Here is a 20,488-nt window from a genome sequence, read left to right as displayed (position 1 = left end):
CAATAACTTAAAAGGAAAGCTACCCAATTTTGTCTTCCTTTGGTTTTGTTGCTTGTTTCTCCATTTGATAGTTTGAAGATTAAAATATCACACAAGAGGGAAGGAATCACCACAAAGGAAGTCTGCTGGCCTGACAATGGGCCAGTCTTCAGTTTCATGCTAGCTATTTCAGAAACAAAATCCAAACAATCAAAAAACCCCACACCATTTTGAAGTTCCATATTTACAGCTCTAGACTTCTGATGTTCATAAAAGCTTTTATGACTAGGAGGTCACTAAACAGTCACCCCAGGAACTGTGTAACTAATTCATGTCATTTGGGGAAGGTGGGGAGAAAACTATTAGTTCAGTCTTGTGGGAATACAGGGAAAAAGTAGCCATCATCTGCCATCTTCTTTAATCTACTGCCAACAGATTAAACCAGTAATTGTCAACACCACCACTTGATGTTCAGCATTTGCTACATTTCCTTCCTTTCCAGAACCTTTTAAGAAAAGTTTTTGAAGATGATGGAATATATACCTTAGCGTGAAGGCATGCTTTAACACAGAAGGCAAAGCAGACATTAATAAAAGCTCTCACCAGAATAAGTTCACACAACTGCAAACAATCAGTTTACCACAGTCTTGTGAATTAAGTCTTGTCACTTCAGCCACAGGAACTGACAATACACTCCTGGCTTGACATGTTTTACATGGGAAATCAGACAAGTCAGTTTCTACAGATGAGCTACTCAGAAGTTCATGGTAATTTAGTTCATATACAGTCACGTGAAGTTACCCTAAAATCAGAAGGCCTGAGTATGAAGGGTAGTGCTGCAGCATAACCTGTGAGGTCAGTCACAGAGAAAGACTTCGCTATTCTTCAGGTTGCAGATTTTCACAGTACTGTTCACAGAACCACTGTCGTTTCAGGATGCTCGTGAACAAGATCCAACTGCACAACTATCTATGGTTGAATGAAGTTCTATTAAACAGCTGAAACACAGTGTCACTAAAGAGGCAAGTATTGCATCCCCTATTGTTTGATACAATTAGGGGATGGGGAAACAAAAAGGCTCCTGTACATTTAATACATGCTGTTATGTCACCTAGTTGCATGTTTGCTAGAGGCTTACTTCATCAGACCTGAATATAAACTTGGAAGAACTTCAGGTTCTTTAATGGTAATGATCTAGTTCCTGTATAGGACACTCAAGTGAAAAAGCTTGGTATGGGCAAACTTAAACAGCAACAAGAGCACACGTTTCTCGTCAAGAAGAATTTAAGCTTCACCCTGTATTAAACTCAGCACAGTGTACAGTACTTGTTGACACTGTTTTGTTCTTCCTCCAGACTGTCCTGCTGGTTCTGCAACCCTGTTTCAGCCACTCAGATGCAGCAGAGCAGGTTACACACATCCTGTTGCACCTGGGCTCTGAAAGGAACTTGCAAGTCCACCTGCAACCAGTTCTTTCCTTTCCAAGTGCCAAACTGTGCTACGAAGTCTGATACAACACTGATACTTTAAAGAACTGCTCTTCCTTTCCTTTAATGGAAATGTCTAGATATTTTTTTCGTAAAACTAATGATAAATAGAAAACTTACAAAAAATAGACAGGAGACACCCATTTCTAGTTCAAACCTCCTCTAAGAGCTTGTAGAGCTACTCAACTATAAAGGAAGAATGAACTTACAGTGCCCTCAAGTGTAAGGGGATGTGAAGTGGAAGAAGTCTGGAGATCTACTGGGAAGATAAAAGCTCTCAAGCCTTCAGAAAGGACCCTCAGTAAAGAAAACCATGCTTACTTGTGCCTGGGGTGGGGGGGAAGTCCTTATTCATTATAGACAGACTATGTGCTATAAACAGGTACAAGAAACAAATGACAAAACACCTCTTTGAACTGCCTTTTCAAATGCTTGTGAGCTGGAAGTTTAATGTTCATTCTCACCACAGGAACAGAAAGGCAGTTTAGTTATCTATTGTAGAAGCCTTTAAATGGTATTTAAAAGAACAAGTATCTTAGTGGAAGGTCAAATTTTACACTGTAGAGACAAGTACAATGGTGCTCAAGGCAACAACACTTTGTCAGCACCTGGATCTCATAGCAAACATCATACTTCAGTCTGTAAGTCTATAAGGAACACAGAAGTTATATTTATTGTAGTTATAGAAATGTTAAGGAGGATAATGCACCTTACCTAGCATTCACAAAAACCTGCAAGTCCAGTTGGAAGCCACTTAAATTAGTCAACAGGAAGCACCAAAGGCAGGAGTGCATCTTCATTCTCATCTCTCACTATGCTAGAGCTTTTTGCCCGCCACCAAAAGGCACCTACATCTGTTCAAGACCGCAACCTCAAGCCCAGAGACTAGCTCTCTCTCACCTCAGTGGTCAGATCACTTAAACAAGATAGAGGCCAAGTTCAAGTCATGAACAAGCCTGGGGTGATGTAAGCTTCTCCTTCCTAAACAAGAAAGTTAAGCTATTTAATGATGGCAACACTGTCAGCACTTTCAACTGCACTAGTCCTGCTTTACAGGCAGTCCTTAAGGTGTTCACTGGCCCAGAAATGAGAGCCAAGAACTAGTCCAATTCTCTCATGTCAGGAGCCTAGGCATGTAAGAAGTAAGACTTTGAATTACCTCAGGCATAAAAGGTGCTGAACCTCGAGTCCTCACTCTTTGGGAATGCTGTAACCACTGAGCTATTACTCAGGAGTGGGAGGGGTAGCTCTGGTTTGTTTTGTGCAGAGCCCATCTGATAGGTCTTCAGTAAACATGCTCCAAGAACACCATGTTCTGCAAGCTCTGAGAGGAGATAGAAAAGAAAACATTTAATCTCTGGATCCAGAGTGAGCTTGGAACTATTGCCCACCTTCAAAACTGAAACATTCTTACGAATGGCTGAACATATGATGAGGTTCTGCCTAGCTGCTCACTGACTTTACCTACAGGGTTAGAAGGATTCTGAGTTTTGTCCAGGCATAACACAAGTTTTCTGAACTCAGCTACAGTGTTTGGGCTGCAGAATTCTCCTTCAGTGACTTAGTAAAAACCAGGACCTTTGTGTTGCTGAGTAATCATGCAGGACATAGAAACACCATGTTGCTGACTATGAGTGCCACAAATCTTAAGATCTCTTATTGTGGTGGTGGTGGGTATTTTAAACCCTGTGCTATAAAAACATCAAAGTTTAAAAGCAAAGCATCCTGATGGTAGGAATTACTAGAAGTTGAATCTACCTAGATTATTCCAGTTTTTAAGTTTACCTTCTACTATAGAGAAAACCCTTTTCTGTTAGGTTTACCTCTTCCTACAGTGCCATCTGCTGCAGAACCTCACCTCTTGTGTTGTTACTGTGAGCTACATATCACAGACAAAGCAGGGACAAACTGGTCAATGAAAACACTACATTAGTAAGTTCTCTCACAATCATGATCTAAATGTTCACCAAGTGAATTACCATTCAGATCATCTGTAGGAAGCTATCCAATGCATGCCCAGAGCTATAAGTAGTACAGCATTGCATATGAAAACTCCTCAGAGATATAAGCTGTGTAACTCTCAGTTGCATACTTACAGTAAGGGAGCTGAGACAATTTGAAGAGTATTTTCATCTGAATAAGATGCTACAAGCTCTAATACCTTTCCCCCCCTTCTTTAATTAGAAATATTACCTATGTTCTGATGCATTAGAGCCTGGTAGAAAAACTTTGGGGATGCATGGGGTCTGTTGGGTCATTGCTACAAGCAGGGTTGAACTAAGTGGAGCACGTGTCCAGCTGGCGGAGCCTTTGCCATCAAGTTACACAGCAGGAGAGAAGCTAAAATACAGCACAGCAGACACAAGTTTCACCAATGCAGGGTCCCTTCTAGCATGCCTGAGCAAATCCTTTGTAACAGACCACAGTCACAGAGCAAATAATCTAGTTACTTCTAGCAAAAGTGGACTGTTTCTTTATAATCGTGGACAATTAAGAATATTTAAATAGATTCCTTCCAAAACTCAGCCTAGACAATGCAGTAGTTTTACTCTGCTTACAGTAGGGGGGAAAAAAAGCAGCAAAGCAGCAACACCACCACACATGATTTTACTTTACAGGTAATACAGTTCAGCAGAAAAATTTATTTTCTAGAACAGCTTAAACACATTCATTAATAAGAGCTAAAAAGTCCCAAAACATTCAATGTTAGCCATCTCCCCCCAACTAGAATCTGCTGGTTTGTGATCTCTCCATATGCTGCCATATGCTAATTTAAAATTCTTCACTGGTAAGCTCATAACTAAAGAAGTTAATCACCTAAGTTCTCTGACAATTTAATTTTCCTCTCTTGCTAGATCCTTCGGAAAAATAAAACAGACTGATTATGGCAATCATTTTCTCCTAGCACCTATGCTAATATTTTCTGCTTAGATCAAGGAAGGTCTGTTTTTGTTTGTGTTATGGTTGGGGTTTGTGTTTGGTGGGTTTTTTGTTTGTTTCTTTGGGGGGGCTTGCTTTGTTTGAGGGGGGTGTGTGTGTGTTTGGTTCCCCCCTTCCCCCCCATTTGTTTGGTTTTTAATATGTGGGAGCAGGTCTCCTGTATTTAGAAGAGGTGAATTTTTGCTGTATGTGTTCTTTCCCTTTTGTTTTTTTAAGATATTGATGCAGAGTTTTGGTTAACACTACAGAGGTCAAATTTGGGAAGTTTCAGTTGAAGATAAACTCCTTATAAAATTGAGATACTAAAAATCAAGAATTAAAATAGAAATAGGCATGCAACTTGAATATAGTGGTGAGCATTCATAACTAATATATGAAGTCCTACGATGATTTGGGTCACCTGCTATAACAAACTTCTTAGTCATACATGCTCCTCTTTTCCTTTCTCCACAACTGTATCACTCATCATTGCTTTCATATATAGGTAGTCAGTCAGTTACAATTATATCATGTTTAAAGAAAACTTGTAAGATATCATCACCAAAAAAAAAAAAACAAAAAACAAAAAACAACAAACTAAAAATATGCCCCTTGTCAAGAAGCCTTCATGTTACTATTCTGTAACCAGAAATATCAGGAGACAATAAGTTAAGGACCAGGGTTTCGTTTTTCAAGAGTTTTAGCATAACAGATCTCAATTCACAATGATGTTACTCCGAACAAATAAAAACCTGCAAATAAAACATGAGACATGAAGTCTCCCCCAAGTGTTCCTTCAAATTCATTACATCTTTCTTCAGTGAGTGCATCAGCTTCAGTTCATTTAGATCAACTACACATTAAAACAAGTCTGTGTAAGAAACAAAAGGATATGGATACTATCCAAAGTAAATGTTTTTGCTCCATTACAGCTAAGGATCTAAAAAACTGCTATTCCTGTCTCCTAGAAGCCTGGCAGAGCTGAACTATAGCAGGTTGTCATCTCAAGACTGCTATCAAACCCCTTCCATGTGGAATTCTCTGAAATGTGCTCAAGGGGGCAAGAGTTTGCTTAAGTTAATTTAACTGTAAGCATGGGCATGGACTCGATCTATTTACTGCTATGGTAACTGGCACACCTGGTAGCCCACAATCAGTGAGGCAGTTCGGTCCTGAAAACGCTGCAGCTGCATTCATATGACATTACATTTAACCTCAGAGGCCCTGCTAAGGGGACACTACCACACAAATAGAGATAACTGTGCTTTAATATCATAATAAGGGACATAGAGATACCAACCTTTCATCTGAATTAAAAGAAAAAAAAATGTTTTGCCCTCATGGTACAAGAAATTTTTACCTATTTCTGTAGCACAAAACAATTTTTTTTTCCCCTCTCCAAAAAAAAGATCCCAGCAGCTGAACTTTATTCAAGCCATATAAACATGTACTGCATCCTGGTTTTCTGAAGTTAACACACTTAGAAGTGTTCTAAAAAATAAACAGGAGATAAATACCGAAGATTATGATTGTCAAAACTATTACAGCATGTTTCAATCTTCCCCACAATCCTTATTCAGCTCACATCATTAATCTAAAACTGTATTACAACTACTTAGTTGGTTAAAGTCCTTCACCCCACCTCAGAGGGCCTTAGAAACCTGCTAACCCCTTTAATATAAAGCACTTTTGCACTAAGGCAAATGAATTTCACAGCAGCTGGACAAGTAATTTTTTCCTAACTTGAGGAAGTTTTAACACCTCAGGTACTTCAGTGTCTGTCCCTTAGGTAGGGTTAGGTCCCAGTTAGGTCTCTTACTTGAGATGAGGCAGACCAGGTTTCAAATTTCAGATCCCACTCATGCTTAAAGGGGATACTCATATGTCCAAGGAAAATGCTCTAAGATATTTACTGCTTTAGAGAAAAACACATAATTGCTGCTGCTTGAGAAGATCTCCTTTGTCTGTTCAATTGCTCTCTCAAGTCACTGATCCAAGAGGGGCAAAGCACAACTGGAATGTGAGACTTTCACACACATAGTTTTTGGCTATTCCAAGCCTATATTTCTTTCTCGTCTCCACGGGACTTCCACTTATTACTGAGGAAGTCTTCCTCTGCAAGCACATTGTCAAAAGCAGTACATTTTCACTAGAAGTTTTTATTTTGATATGCCAATCATCTCTGAAACAATTAAGCAAACACGGACATCCCAGCAAATTCTAAACTTCACTCTCTAAAAACACACCAAAGAACTGTTGAAATACAGAGACAAGGGGGGAAAAGAAATCCATTCTTTATTAAATAATCTGCACCACATACTTCCTAGAGTTATTTCCACTAAAAGAGAGAAATAAAAAAGATATTTGTAAGACGTTTCCAGAGCTTTATAATTTTCTTCAATAATGACACTATCCACTTTAGGATACTCTCCTGCAGATAACGCTGGATTTCCAACTCAGACTCATACTCTGTGAAGAGTCATTATCATACCTAATTAAGTGAAGGAAAGCAACTGTCACAAGGATACAATAGCTGTTTCTTTTCCATGTTTGTTTATAATAATCAGATTGTTGCAGCAGAATATTATATAGCATGTTGGTTCATTTTTTAATAAATTCTATCCTTCAGAATTGTTAATCATTCCAATAACTTGTTAGAACAAGCTTCCCCTTGCCATCTCAAAGTCTCAGGATTCAATACTTCCCAAACAGAGCTCAATATTCAGAAGCACAAACTGCATAAGAGGTATCACTCATTTTGAAGATAAGGTAGTTTACAGATTCTGTTATCCGCATTAAGTCTGTCTTAATCTCTAAGAAATGGAGTGCTTGATTTCAGTGAGCATCAGAATCTACTGTTCCACCAGATAAAGGAATCGTGCCTCAAATGAAGCTATTAAATTTTATTATCCCAGGCTTCTGTTACTTACAGAAGGAGAAGATATTTCACATAATTTTCACATAGTAAAATCCCTCCATGCTATTTCAAAATTAAATAAATAATGCTTGGCTTAAGAATTTAGAGTTAGTTCTTTGTTAGATTGCCTGCCTCTTACCATTATATACCATAATATATATACTAAATCATAACTTACAGCACATGCTCTTTCCAATGATTTCCACTTATGTTTCTTCGAAGTTTTGGACAACAAAGAAACCGGATGCTTTTTACAAGTCCTGTCTAAATGGATTGTCTATTCTGTTATTTATAAACAAATTTTCAATTATTTTATAGAGGAAACATTTAAATATTAGTATTCATTTTTCTTCTGAAGTTATGAAAACACTCACATGATGATACAGATTTGTATGTTTGTTACAGAATCAAGAAGGTATCTCTTTATAGCTGCCTAAACCAGCTATGTATAAAGAAAGAAACAACTGACTTTTTAATAACATAATTCAAGTACATAGTCTTTTTGAAAAATGATAGCGTACCTAGTTAGCATCCTAACAGAATGGGCAGCAAATGAACTACTGTCACCACCAGCAAGTCACAGCAGATCTGACTCTGTTCCAAATTTGCCCAGCTCTAGACAGCAAGGTAGAGCAAAGCGCAAAGAGCAAATGCTTGACCCCGTATCGTTCCGTTCAGTTCAGCACTAGTGGAACCAAGGTGAGACTGTTACCTCCAGGGTGCTAACTCACAGCATCGTTACTTGGCAAATCTAGAAGATGTTTTGTAGTAACCCAGAAGAAAGAATATCTTTCTCTCTAGTCCATCCCTCCACAATAACAAGCTATTTAGCAAGTGCACTTCGACAAGTTTTAAGCCACTCCAGACGGTGCCAAGTACCAGCATGGCCAGACAGATTTCTGCTTTGGCTGCACTGCTACTGTATGAGAGCCTGGGAGAACGCAGAGGAGGTCACGCTATCAGATCACCACTGTGGCATCTGACCCACTTGATCTCCCAAACAGGGCATCTTTCTGCCAACATTCGTGTGCAGAAATTTATTCTGAAATAAGAGATACAAAGTATTACTACTGCAGAATTTCAACATACAGACACACAATCTTCATCACACAGGACAGAACCAGGCAGGTTACATTAGCAAAGGATGACCTGGGGTAAGCTTGCACCAAAGGCGTATCTTCAGCACAAAGTAGACGACTTTCACTGGAACATACTGCTTTGGTCATCCCACGCCAGCATCCCTGGACAAAGTGCAAAACATGGTTACAACTGCCAACTGAAACAGGCTAGTACAAACTAGGGTTAATGTGGGCTGCCACTGAAAAGTTGTTTGTCATTGATGGATTTATAGCATTAGTCTGGTTTATCAGTGAGCACTGAGGCATCTAGGTGACAAGCTCTGAATAACAGAGGTCCCAAACAGTCCCCAGATACCACAGCATTTAGTCCTGAAACTAAGATGTTACGAGTGTTTGGGGAACATCTACCTTTTGCCCCTTCGCTTCAGAGAAAGCTTCTCAGGTTGTATAATAAGTATTTACAAGGACTCTCAGAAATTTCTGATGAGCTAAACTGAGATGAGCTGTCAGAACCAACATGAAAAAGTTCCAGTCTTATTTCTGGGGTGTCTGGGGAACAGTCCACTTCAAAAGCTCATTTTGTCCAAATTCTTCCTCCATGGTCAAGCCGAGTCTACAGTTAATTTTTCATTTACAGTTTATTAAGCTTTCCAAGGGAAAAAAAATAAGTATTTTTGACAAGTATTTTGCCTTAATGCCATTTCTATTTACTTAAATAACACTGTTACTGATGTACACATGTCACTACAAATCTATTTGGAAGTCTACTAATATTAAAAATTAAAAGCAGCCATATTTTCCACTGCCCTTAGCAGTAATGATTTGCACCCTGAACTTGGAGTGTATGAAGACTCTACTTCCTCTTTTACCAGTGTGAGCAAACATACCAGTTAACCCCAAGAAAGTAGAAAACACAAAACAGTCTATGCCTCAGTATCAGGTATTCACTTAACACAGAAGCTATAAAGAGTTAACTACTACCTTCAGAATCTAAAATTTCAATGTATTTTACATTGTACAATACAAAAAGTATCTTCTGCATAAAAAAAAAAAAAATACAGCTTTCATTCCTAGTGAAACCTTACCCAAAAACTTGAATCCTTTAACAGAGAGACCTGACACCAAGTAATGAAGGAAAGAGAAGCAACATTTGACCTTCCCAGTTTACACATCTTCTTCCGACAGATGCCAGACAACATCAGCCAAGCAGAGTTGCCATGTTCTGCACATTTGAAAAACTAGAAGGCTAGAAGCCATGATACCAAAGCGCCTTCTAAAAACCAGACAAAAGCATTTCCCTTTGGCTTCTTTTCCTGTGTCCTGGAATACAACAGTAGCAACAAAACCATCAGAATTAAGCTTCACTTATAGAGCACTATTTGCACGTTAATTTCTAGGTAAATACATTGAACTGTTGTAAACATACCTGTTTAAAAACAAAACAGTAAGCTAGGTTAAGTCACAATGCTTCCAAAACTTTTCTGTAACACAAGTAGGAAGGACATAATTGACACCTATGAAGTTAGGGCAAATATTGAAAGCAATCTTGTCATTGTAAGGACTTATCTTCATGAACTGATGAGCTCCAGAAAATGTTACATGCTTGGCAGCTGCCAGTTATTTATTGCTGTGAAACAGACATAGGTTTGCAGTCAGCATTGATTCAAAATTCAGAGAAATAGAAAGTTTAAGAAAAGCTTTTTCCTCTCTTCAGTCCTTCTTCTACATGGAAATAAGTGCAAATCAAGATTAGAACTAAAATTTAAATAAATGGAAAAATCCAAACAAACAGTTTAATCTTAGTGGAATGTTCTGTTGGCAAACAGGCTGCATTTTAAAGCTAAGAGTTTTGTTGTACCAAAACACGAGAAACAGTGGAGGCTCAGCAACAAGCTGCAATGGAAAAAAAATCTTTCAGAAAAGAGGTTCCCCTCCTCTTTCAAAGAAAAAAAAAAAAAAAAGGCACACAGGAAAGGCTTTAGAGCTTTAAGTAAGTTTCCATTTTCAAGTTTGTTCCTCCTTTGAACAAATACGTTATTTCACATTTACACTCTATGAGTTAAGGAATCCTTAACATTAGTTCTTCCCAGCTAGGTATTCTAGTTTAAAAACAATTCAATAGCAAGAATATCCCAGGGAGGAAAATTTAACTAAGAGGTTGTTACACCTTCAGTCTCAAAACTTAGGCTCACAAAACCAGTCAGGTAGGCAAAGGACTTGCCAGGAAAGACCTGCAACTGAGATAATCACATTGCTGACTCCAGAAAGCATAAAAAGTGAGAGAAAGTTAAAATTTCTATTTAATTTACAGTCAAAATCAACCATGTTTTCAGAAGCATTGTGCTTTCCTTTAGCACAATGCCTGGACTGATAGTAAGTTCTTGTAGTTACACAGAAAGAAGACTTATATCCAATTACATAAATAGTAGTGTGCATTCTAGCATCACTTCTATTTTAAAAATACCATCCCAATGTATTTTGGGGTTATATTTATGCACTAGTGAACAACACCCGGTGATACGTTTGACCCAAATTGACTTGAAAGAACAAGTTTGGTTTCTACATAAAGCCATAAAACTGGAGTCTGGAAAAATAGTTAATTGTTTACTAGGTATAAACAGAACTAAACCAGTTCACCTTCCCAACCCAACTTTTGGCAGCAATTTAGCCTAAGCTTTCCAGAAAAAAAAGAAAAAAAAAAAAAGTCAAAGTCATTGGAAACATCAAGAAAGTGGTAAACAAGAGAAAAACCACAACTTAACTTTTTGGATTTAATTCATGTATGCAGGTCCAAGTGAAGATTTCCATGTTTCACTCAATTTCTGGAGAGAGAGCTGAGCCTTTTTTTTTCCTCCCCCTTAAACTGTAAACAACTTACTGGAATAGAAAACCATACTGACAGCAAACCATATTTTTGGAAATTTAAACATTCAGTATCCACAGGAAAATATACTCAAGCTTTCAAAACTATCTTCTGTCTTACAATGGTATATTCAGTACTTTTCCACTATGTTTGTTTTAAAAGGAGAAACTGTGACCTGAAGAAAAAGTCAAGAGTAAGATGACAAAACAGCAAGTGTTTTCTCCAATGCTCACTTTGCACTTGTCACAGTGAGACAATGTAATTTTGTTTTAAACAATGTACTTCGGTCAAGCTAATGGAAGACATACTATTTTACATAACCTAGGAGTCCATACATTTTTTTTACTTAATACTTTGCATATCAGATCCTAATTTCTAAACCTTTCCAAATTCTTAGTGCTTTTCACTTTGATTGAACATTTCCTCAAGATACCTAAAATTTCTCCGCATTGCATACCAGCCCCCAAAATGTAGACAGTTATTTACATATCAAATGGACAAAACAAATTATAAGTTTGTTGTGGTGGTGGGTTTTGGTTTTTTTTTTTTGTTGAAGTGGAAATAACTTGGCTTTTTGGCAACTTAAAGCAGAGCAGAACTTTTAGAAAAATCAATGCAGTGAGGGGAAGGATCACTGCTACCCATACACCATCATATCAGAGCGACAAAAATAATTTAAGATAAAGGACTAAGCTGACACTAGAATACATAAGTGTAGACCGGAAAGGATCATAACCAGCTATGAGATTAAAAGAACAGCAAACTTCTAGAATTACCTCTCAAAAGAAGAATAAAAAAAATCTAAAACAGAGCTCGTGTGACTTAGCAACTGCTAGATCAGGAGAACAGATGCCATTATTTACAAAATGCATTCAAGCTGAAGCATTTTGGGTTTCTACAGATCTCCAGATATTAGCTCCTATGAAAAAAATCAGGAAACAAACCTTTTTTATGTAAGCTACCAATGCACACCCTATATTCGCTTAACTCATTAGTAAATAATAAGAGATGAGGAAAGGTTTGTGTTCGGTTTCTTCAGTTTAAAGCGTTTCAATGCAGTAAAAAAATAAAAATAAAAATCAACCAACCTAATATTATCAAATGTGTTCTTCAACCTTCACTTCTTTTGAAAATAAAAATTCTAGTTAGAATGTACTGAAAATCAATTCAGCAGAATCACGTAAACCCAAAAATGTACAGATCAAAATATCCCAAACAATTATAAGTTGACTACACAAAGCTCATTTCCATACAAGAAGAATGGCATACAGCTAGTATGGAAAATTATTGAAAGACTCCAAACACAGAAACAGCATTAGAAGTGACCCCAGATATCGCACTCTATATTACTTTGAAAACCTCCACTGTTTTCAGGCAAGTCTTTATTCCAAACCAAGACATTTCTCAGGGTCAGGCAATTCTGCAGTTGACAAGCTCAACAAAAGAAAATTTCCTTTCTTCTCTCTCAACAGACTGAAGCCTTCAGAAAGGAGGCAAGTAGGCTGAAGGAGGGAGGAGTCTGACAAGGCAATCTAAGAACTATTGACCATTTAATTTTTTCAAAAAAATATGTTCACACCCCTGCTCAGAACATTCCCTGACATGTCAAGATTAAGTCTTTTCCCTTAACTTCTCCAGGCAGCCTCACCACATAAGTGATACAGGCCCATCATCAGCACATGTTTACAATAAATACTGCAGAGGTACAGCTTGTTTTGTAGGCTAGCAGAAGCTGTTAGTAAGACTAATCATTTAAGTGCATCATTTCATTACTTCAGTATCACTCCCAATATTAAGAAGAGCAAGAATATCTGAACACCACAAAAAAAAAAAAAACCAAACCCTAAGAGACAACTGTTTTCTAAACTAGCAATCTGGCAGAGTGGCATGTGGCTTTTGAAGGGAGCAACCTACAATACATAATTAAACCCATTCCACTTAATGGCTAGAAGAGACAAGAACATACTTTTGCTCTGAAGAGAGCTCACAAAAAAGGATGTTTTCATTCACTTTACATAAGAGTACTATGGGAAACAGAAACCGATTTGGTTATTGGCATTGTGCAAGGAGACTAGTCAGCTTCCAGATGGACCAGATTCACCACCACCAGTGAGGATACTATATTTAAATTCATAGGCTTGAACAGACTATACATTTCAACTGAGACACCTTTCCACGGTGACTAACCAACAGTAAGCATCACAGGGGAACATCACTATCATGCAGCAGGACACAGTCAAATTAACTCTGACCAGAAAAAAAAAAAAAAAAAAATTCCAACAACCTAACAGATCTGCCTAGCTACAGATTTCAAAGTTCACTAAAGAAAGTTTTTCTGTTGTGCAGGAGGGCAAAAAAGACTGAAGAAAAAGTTATGAAGTAATTTATCAAAGATTACCCCAAAAGCGGATTAAGGATTTGCAAAATTAACCAATCTCCTGTAATACCAGAGTCATCAGGATAAACCATTTGAGAGCAAGGAGCATATTTGAGCTTCACTCTTGCTACTCTTAACAAGCATGCACTGTAGAGCTCAGACATGGTACATAAACAAAGCAAAGAGATAATTAACTCTATCATGAGAAAAATCTAGTAATGAGACTGAAAGGTAACGCCTATTTTATCCCTTATGGGCATACACAGGGGAACTACTGCCTCCTCTCCTGGCCGAGGCTTTATTTGTCCCACACAGTGTGGTGGAGGAAGAGGACATGGTGCCTGCTCTGGCTGTGACTAGAAGTCTTCCCATCCTTTCTGGATCCTCATTTAATTTAAATCAATACAAGTATTTTGCTGGGATTTGGAAATGTCCCCTGACAAACAAGCATAAGTTACAGGCAGTGCCCAAAGGTTGTAATACAAGAGAACACTACATTTGGATGCTGACATGACCCACCTCTCATTATGTGCCATAAAGCCCTCTGTGCAAACTATGGGATTCTGTCACATTTCTTCCCTAGAGCAGTAGGCCTAAGAAAGCAAGGAGGTTACTTCAAGTCATCCCAAGCCCACCTGCTGCTTTTCAGTGAAGAAACAAAGGTTCCAGACCACAAGTTCCAGTGCTACATATCTGGTACATATGGTCTTGGAGATCAAAGGGAGAGCACTTGGAGGGTGTGTCCATCGAAGCAGTTACCAAAACAAACCACAGAAAAAGAGGCTGGAAGGAAAACTCATCCAGTTAGCAACATCCTGCCTTTCCCAAGGAGAGATAAAATAAGCATATAATTCCTAACATGACTGGATAGCCTATGCCATTGCTTTACTATCCTAATCCTTGAAATTTTCCCCCAAATGTCCAACGGAAGTTTTGCTGGAATTTAGATCATTCATTCTAGCTCATGTTTCCTTCCTCTTTGCAGCAGTCTTTTAATCTCCTTCATCCCCCATGTATTTGGGAACATATTGTCTCAGCCTCCTTTTTAGCTGACCGTACCATCACCAATTTCTTCAAACATTCTTCACCAAAAAAAGGAAAAATCAGAGGTCTGGAAGATATGATAAATCTCCAATTAACTATTAACATAATCTTAAATTCCATGGCTGCTCTCCAGTATTCTTACTCTACCTCCCACCTTGTAATCTGCAATTCAACAAGCGCTAAACTTTGCTAATCAAGATTGTGCTGGACAGGACCTTGTAAAATCTGTGCAGAGTACTTGCTTCCTGACCTCGCTTGCCTTTTGGGGCTGGTTTTCCAGCTAGTTTTACTCACTGCACAGTAGTTTCTAGATCATAATTCTAGCTTATTAATGAGAATATCATGTGAATATTGAGAACTCCAGTATTTCAACACACTAATATTACAGCATCTCTTTGCACCACAGGGCCTGTTACTCCATCACAGAAGAAGAATAAATGCTGGATTTATAATAATTTATCCTGGATAAGTCTGTTTTGGCTATTGCTCAACTTCTTTTTCTAGGCACTAAAAATGTGTTTTCGCACTGCTCCAGTATTTTTTTCTTTGAGCTGAAGTTAAAATCTACCCGTTTCCCCTTCACCCCATCCCACCTATACTGAAGAGGTACGCACCAGTATTCTTTTTTTATTCTACTATTTCCTCCACTATCAGGTCGGATATTGCTCCAGCTAATTGTTTTTTTTAAGCACCTCAGAATTCATTTCATCAGGCCCTACCAGATTGAAAATCTGTTGCTTATCCAAGCAACCTATAGTTTCCCCCCCGCCCCCAGTTTAGGCCAAGTACTACTTACACTTTTATCATGGCTATTAACTACACTGGCTGGATTAACCGTTTCAGAGAACGTTTCAACTACCTCAGCTTTATCTGTTAATCCATTAATCTGCGTATCTTCTGTTTCTTTCTTCCGATATCCCTTTTAGCTACACCTCATTATGTATTTGTTGGTTCCAGTTTTGTTCATGCATCTTCATGCACTTCATGTGCATCTTCAGCAAAACACAGTTTCCTATTTTCTGTTTGTTTCCTGTTGTTTACATCAGTGAAGACATCAACAGGGAACAAAGTTATTTTTTCATTATTAGTTTTCTTCTTCAATGAAATGTTTGGTACTGTGACACTACTTCACAAAGAGGATGAGACCAGTTTCTTTCTTCCTTCTGTTTATCCCCCAGTCCAGATTTACATGCCAAATTCTAAGCTTTTTGACAACTCTGGGTTATATTCTGGTTTCCTGTCATCTTTTATCCTTTGTAGGCTAGCATCTTGTGGTTATTCCTAGAGAACTTGCCTCCCATCTATGCCTGTGCTGTTTATCTAAATGGCTATCTTTATAAATATACATACCTCATCAGAGCAGTATGTTCTGCTCAGTCTTTACCTAGACCTAGCAAATCTCATACTTTCAACAATTCTTCTCCAGGTACTGATGTACACCTTGTATTTGTACTGCAATCACATACATCTAATTGATCTGATAGAAGCCAGGCAGAATACTTTTAATGATCAGATGTTAAGACCTTCCATTGCTGTTCATTTCCCACATACTTGTGTTAGCTGCAGACATACAGCATACTGGTTGGGATGACCTGCTATTCTGCAAGGTTATATACAATGTGCTCTAAATATGTGCAAAATACTGCATATGCAAGAAGTCATCAAAAAGCTATGATATATTTGGAGTTTTATCTCAAAAAACACTCATCAAATACTTTCATATGCAAATATTCAAACTCTTGTCACTTGGTTAAAGCATTAAAATTGAAATATCTCTAAAATATTTATATTTGGTCAAAGTGACTTTAAAGACCTTTCTTTTATTAAAAAGGAAGTCTAAATTAGAAAAAAGGATGCTTGTTTGCTGATTGATACTGTCTTTGTAAAAATTCTTGCAAAAATAACTTGTCTAACCTAAATGAGAAATTAGATATATTCTCTTAGGCTAAAAATATATGCTCTTATATACACATGTAACCTCATTATCCTCAATACAAGTCAAATTAGCAGGAATTTATAATACATTAAGCAATAATTTATTTTTATAGATTGTGATACAGGCAATACTATTTCTTAACAGTAGTATTAATAATACCATTTATTAATATTTATTAATAGCAAAGAAGAAAGTTGCACACTTAGGATTCTACCATATTTCAGAGGAATTTTTCTCCAGGGAAAAAAAAAAAAAAAAAGAGATCATGACAAAGGCAGGCTCAGAGGGGTGCCATGCTGACACAGGCTGCTGCCAAGCCTGCAGCTCACCAGCTTATGCCAGCCATATAATGCATTCTACCAACTTGCTCCTGACACAAAGCTGCAAAGAAACCAGCAGCATAGTTGCTTATGCCTAAATATTTGTTGATTACTCCAACTGCCAAGAGGGCACTAGCCCCACAATTAGCTACCAGACCACATGGAAAATTCAAATCTTTGATTCCCTCACTAACCTATCATGGATGCTGGGCAGAAAAATAAAGAAAGCACATTTTCCAATTCTCTGTTTCACGTGCAGGGAGAAATAAATAAATAAATAAATAAATAAATCAGTCCAGGCTCAGACTGCTGGTCTGAGCTGGACCATCCCACAGGAGAGAAAAGGAGGGCAGCACAAGTTCCCAGGAGAATTTTTGGGTTTTTCCTCCTCCTGTCCTGGGCTCTATGTCCTTTAATAACTTGGCAGAGAATAAGGTTTAGAAAGCAGAATGGGAAATATTACTGTTCACTTAAAGAAACACAGTTTCATGTCTCAAAACACAGAGATAAAGTAATATTAATACAAGCAAGTCCTTTAAGTATAGATAGTGTTCTGAACGGGATTGCACATTTTTACAGTGTTACTAAGCTATTTACCTTTAGAATCACTGCTGAAAGCCACAAGTTCTATGGGATAATTATATTTAATTTAATAGTTTGCTTTATCTGCCATCTTCATTGCAGAGATTTAAATAAAATTCCTCTTGGCCATGAAATCAACAGAAAACCATTTCACGCCTGACGAAAGTCTGCAGCATTAAAAATGGAATACTTGGATTGGATTATTTCTTCCACAAATGCAAATCCAAAGATTACAACAAAAATTTTCATTCATGAGGACAGCCATAAGAACTAAGGCTCACTACTCTATATTCATACAATATAGAATACTTCTCTCTTAGATCAATTCCCTAAGAAGACATGTTACAAAAGATTTTCTTAAAGTAATGTATTTGATTTTATTAAGCTTAACTTGTTCTTAAACCTTTACTGCAGCTTGTGTGTATACAATTGGTTTCATATCTGTTATAACTTTCACATCTATTATTATTAATCAAGACAGCTACAACCATGGGATCTGAACTTGCTGTATCAAGATGGACTTATTTTCTTCTAGAACTTTTTGGCCTATTTAAAGAAGCTAGCAGCAAAGTTTCTAAATGAGACTAACAGTTGAACTTCATATATAAAAACCTAAAAGAAAGACTTAAGATCATACATTCTGACCTCCTCCAAGACTTAGTTGGGAGATCACCACCTGTTTGGCCTTTGAACAGGCTCTGGTAACTTGTGCCTCATAAAAGCCAGTCCTCCTGTAGCAGTCTGTTCCAGTGACTCATCATTCTCACTGGCAACGGGCTCACTTCTCATTTGAATCTTTAACAAGGAAGATGCTGATGCAAAGGTGCCAGATTAAGTTTTCAACTTAATATTCAAGTTGGTTTATTTGTTTGTTTGTTTCATTGGCTTGGGTTTTTAAAGAAAAGCAGTATAGCTGTCAAGCCTTTCAGATAGTCTGTATGTTGTATTTATAACTTTTACTGGCAAAGTCTGCTTTGAGAAAAACATCCCATACAGCCCAAACTGTATAAATTACACTATACTGTATTTAGTATATTGCAAACTATTGAGAAGCCTCTCTCAGATTCAGTAATCCAAACCCACAATTTCTCTGAACCAGTTCGAAGTAGGACAGAATAAAAATGGAACTAGAAACAAGTTCCTTTAGAATGCATACATATACTTTTATATAGTATCAAATTTTTAACATTTTTATATATTTTATAAAGATATATATATATTTCCCTGGATTCCTCTATACTAAACCTGTTAATGTTCAGGGAGAAAAAGCACAATAGTAGGAATCAGGCAGCTAACTCCAAACACAGCTCTACGTATTCACTTGTGATTAAAAGAAATACCTTAATTTCCTTTTCCTAGTCTACAGAAAGTATTTTTAGCAGTGTTGCTAGACCCGTTGATACAAGCCCGGCATCAGAATTTCAAGACCTGTCCAAAAACTTTAGGTGAGCTAGAGAATTGCAATGCAAGTAACTATAATTAGACCCGAACAGTGGAAGAGTACAAAGTAACATTTATTTTTGTTAGCATAAAAGGTCAATAAATGTAATCCTCTCTTGGCTAGACGGCCTATGAGCCAGAGAAAAATAGCTTGGATTTTACTGATTCCAGCTGAGAAACTATTTATCAAGAAACAACAAAATGGGAATTTTGACAGGCTCTGCTTTAATAGTCCTGAAACTCATACAGCTTTTAAAAGGTGAAAAACTTCCCATACCGATTTATAGTTTTAATTGGCAGCCCTGAATGTTTATACCCGAATCTTTCCTGCTTTTGTGTTAAAGACAACTAGTAATATCGCCGCACTGGTCATACAGACCAAAATTAGAGCATTTAAAGCTAACATTTTAGCACTTCTTGCGGGATACCCCCAACGACCAGTTACTTTCCAGCCATTCATCGCTAAATCCTCTCCGCCGGATCGCGCTCCAAAACTTGACGCTTGCCTTTTAATAACGCTTTTCCAAATGATTCTCCGCGAGGATGCGGGGAGCATTTCGCATTTATTACTGCACGAATAAATCCGAGCGGCCTGGGTCAAGACACCCACCTCGCTGCACAGCTAAAAGCCGCGGGTGCCCTGCGCGGGATGGGGTTGGGAGCGCTCTCCCGGGCCCGTCCCACGGCGGCGGTGGGTTCTGCCGCGCTTACCTGCACCCCGCTGAGGATCGCCTCGCTCTTCTCCCTCACGTCGGGGAACGGACAGCGCTTGGAGAGCATCAGCAGGCGGGCCAGCACCTCGTTCAGCCCATCGCGGGCGGCGGGAACCAGGGGTCCGTCGGCGGCCCGGGTAGGCGGCACCGCCGCCACGGGACTTATGGTCTCGCTCCGGCGGAGAACGGCTTGTCCGATGTGATCCAGGGCGGCGGCGCGGGTGGCAGCGTCGCGGCTGCACAGCCCGTCCCAGCGCACCTCGCCCTCCCGCTCCTCCATGGGGCCGGCCGGCTGCTTCCCCGCCGCAGCTTCAGCAGCCCCGACGCGGCCGCCCCATGGCGGGCTCCCGACAGCCGCCAGCCCGCCCACAAAGACGACGAACACGGCGGTGAGAGGAGAGACCGCTGCCCGTGCCGCATGGAGAGACAGGGCGGGCGGGAGCTCCCTCAGCCCCAGTGGGCGCCCCCGGCAACCGCAGCCCACCGCCGCCGGGGCTGCCGAGTGAGCGGCGCCGCTGGGGCTTCGCCTCTCCCGGCGGGGAGCGGGGCAGCCACCACCCCGCGGCGCCGGCGGCTCCTCCTCCCTGTCCCAGGCATGGAGGGAAGGGGATGGCCCCGGCCCGGCCTCTCCGCCACGGCGTGGGGCGGCCCCTTCAGCCCTCCCCGCCGCGGCAGGGCCGACCCCCAGCGAACCCCTCACCCGTGAAGCGGGGGGGGGCAGCGAAGGGCAGAAACTAGCCACGCCCAACCCGGAGTGCCCACACGACGGACACACCACCCACCAAATCCCCTTTCACCACTCGCGGCCGGCGGCCCAATCGGAGCGGGGAGC

At 39.3% G+C, this 20,488-nt stretch overlaps 1 protein-coding gene across 2 annotated transcripts in view; it reads right to left on the bottom strand.

Moving 5' to 3' along the window:
• Window positions 1-20,368, bottom strand: part of SESN1 (sestrin 1) — a 79,686-nt gene extending 59,318 nt beyond the window's left edge. Inside the window, exon 1 of one of the 2 annotated variants that reach the window (XM_082048803.1) lies at window positions 19,655-20,368. In XM_082048803.1, coding sequence (XP_081904929.1) covers window positions 19,655-19,936 — 282 coding nt within the window. In that variant the 5' untranslated portion in view covers window positions 19,937-20,368. The remainder of the gene's footprint in view (window positions 1-19,654) is intronic. The other variant, XM_082048804.1, reaches the window with a different exon arrangement.
• Window positions 20,369-20,488: the final 120 nt, after the last annotated feature.

This window comes from Streptopelia decaocto (assembly GCF_964273445.1).
Source record: "Streptopelia decaocto genome assembly, chromosome: 3".
Classification (NCBI taxonomy): domain Eukaryota; kingdom Metazoa; phylum Chordata; class Aves; order Columbiformes; family Columbidae; genus Streptopelia; species Streptopelia decaocto.
This window is presented reverse-complemented; position numbering and strand designations above follow the sequence as displayed.